The sequence below is a fragment of the Haliaeetus leucocephalus genome, unplaced genomic scaffold (genome assembly GCF_000737465.1).
Source record: "Haliaeetus leucocephalus isolate CR32 unplaced genomic scaffold, Haliaeetus_leucocephalus-4.0 Scaffold450, whole genome shotgun sequence".
In the NCBI taxonomy this organism is placed as follows: domain Eukaryota; kingdom Metazoa; phylum Chordata; class Aves; order Accipitriformes; family Accipitridae; genus Haliaeetus; species Haliaeetus leucocephalus.
In genome coordinates this window covers 262,216-263,134 of record NW_010972886.1, presented here as the reverse complement: position 1 = coordinate 263,134, position 919 = coordinate 262,216, and the positions used below count along the sequence as shown (strand labels likewise).

Sequence of the window (919 nt, the reverse complement as noted above, 5' to 3'; positions counted from 1 at the left end):
CCTCGCCGGGCCGGGCCCGGCCCCCCGCCCGGGGGAACCCTCCGCCCGGGGGAACCCCTCGCCCCGGGGGAACCCCTCGCCCCGACTCACGTTCTTCGTCTCGTTGACCTCGTTCCTGCCCCGCCCCACGGCCTCGCCGTTGTACACCAGCAGGCAACCGACGGGAACCTCCCCCTTCTCCAGCGCCTCTTTAGCCTGCAGGACAGACAGACAAACGCAAGGAGCAGGACAACGTTACCCGGCGGGAGGCGCGGGCCGGGCTCTAACGACCCCCCCTTCTCCCGCCCCCTCGGCGCTGCCGGGAGGGAGGCCCCGGCCCGCCCGCACCGGGGTTCCCCGCTCCCTTCCCCTCAGGCCTCCTCCGGGGCTGCCCCCCGCGGGAGGACGGAGCCCGCCCGCCCGCACCCCTCCCTCACGGCCGGGGATGGGGGGGGGGGGGCGAGAGCCCCCCGCCCGCACTGACCACGTCGAGGGCCTGGTCCATCCAGGCCACCGCCGCCTCCTCCTCCTCCTCCATGGCCGGCACCGGCGCAGCGCGGGCGGTGTTTCCGGGGGGCGGGGCGGCGAGGCCCCGCGGGCGGAGCCGCCGCCACCGCCCCTTCCGCCGACGCGGGGAGGCGAGGGGCGGCCGGGCCGGGCCGGGCCGGACCGGGCGCGCACGATGCTCCGGTCCCTCTGGAGCTTCCTCAAGCGGCACAAGAAGAAGTGCCTCGTCCTCGGCACCTTCCTCGGCGGTGAGTGCTCGGCGGCCGGGCCGAGGGGCGGCGGGGGGGGCGACAGAAGGGCTGGGCGCGGAGCCGGCCTCGGGGCCTGCCCGCTGTCGCTGAAGTGCTCGCGGTTCCCGCCGGCGAGGCCCCCTCAGAGGCGGCGGTCGGCCGCTCAGCCCGACGAGCCGCCGGTGGTCGGGCGGGTTCCCCGC

At 78.0% G+C, this 919-nt stretch overlaps 2 protein-coding genes across 4 annotated transcripts in view; one reads left to right on the top strand and one right to left on the bottom strand.

The window, feature by feature from the left end:
- Nucleotides 1–547, bottom strand: part of ADAT2 (adenosine deaminase, tRNA-specific 2) — an 11,789-nt gene extending 11,242 nt beyond the window's left edge. The window contains exons 1-2 of the mRNA XM_010574592.1: nucleotides 464–547; nucleotides 91–195 (exon numbers count right to left, since the gene is read on the bottom strand). Of these exons, the coding sequence (XP_010572894.1) occupies nucleotides 91–195; nucleotides 464–517 (159 nt within the window). The 5' untranslated portion in view covers nucleotides 518–547. The remainder of the gene's footprint in view (nucleotides 1–90; nucleotides 196–463) is intronic.
- Nucleotides 548–609: 62 nt separating this feature from the next.
- Nucleotides 610–919, top strand: part of PEX3 (peroxisomal biogenesis factor 3) — a 21,252-nt gene continuing 20,942 nt past the window's right edge. For all 3 annotated transcript variants that reach the window (XM_010574591.1, XM_010574589.1, XM_010574590.1), the window contains exon 1: nucleotides 610–734. In XM_010574591.1, coding sequence (XP_010572893.1) covers nucleotides 662–734 — 73 coding nt within the window. In that variant the 5' untranslated portion in view covers nucleotides 610–661. The remainder of the gene's footprint in view (nucleotides 735–919) is intronic.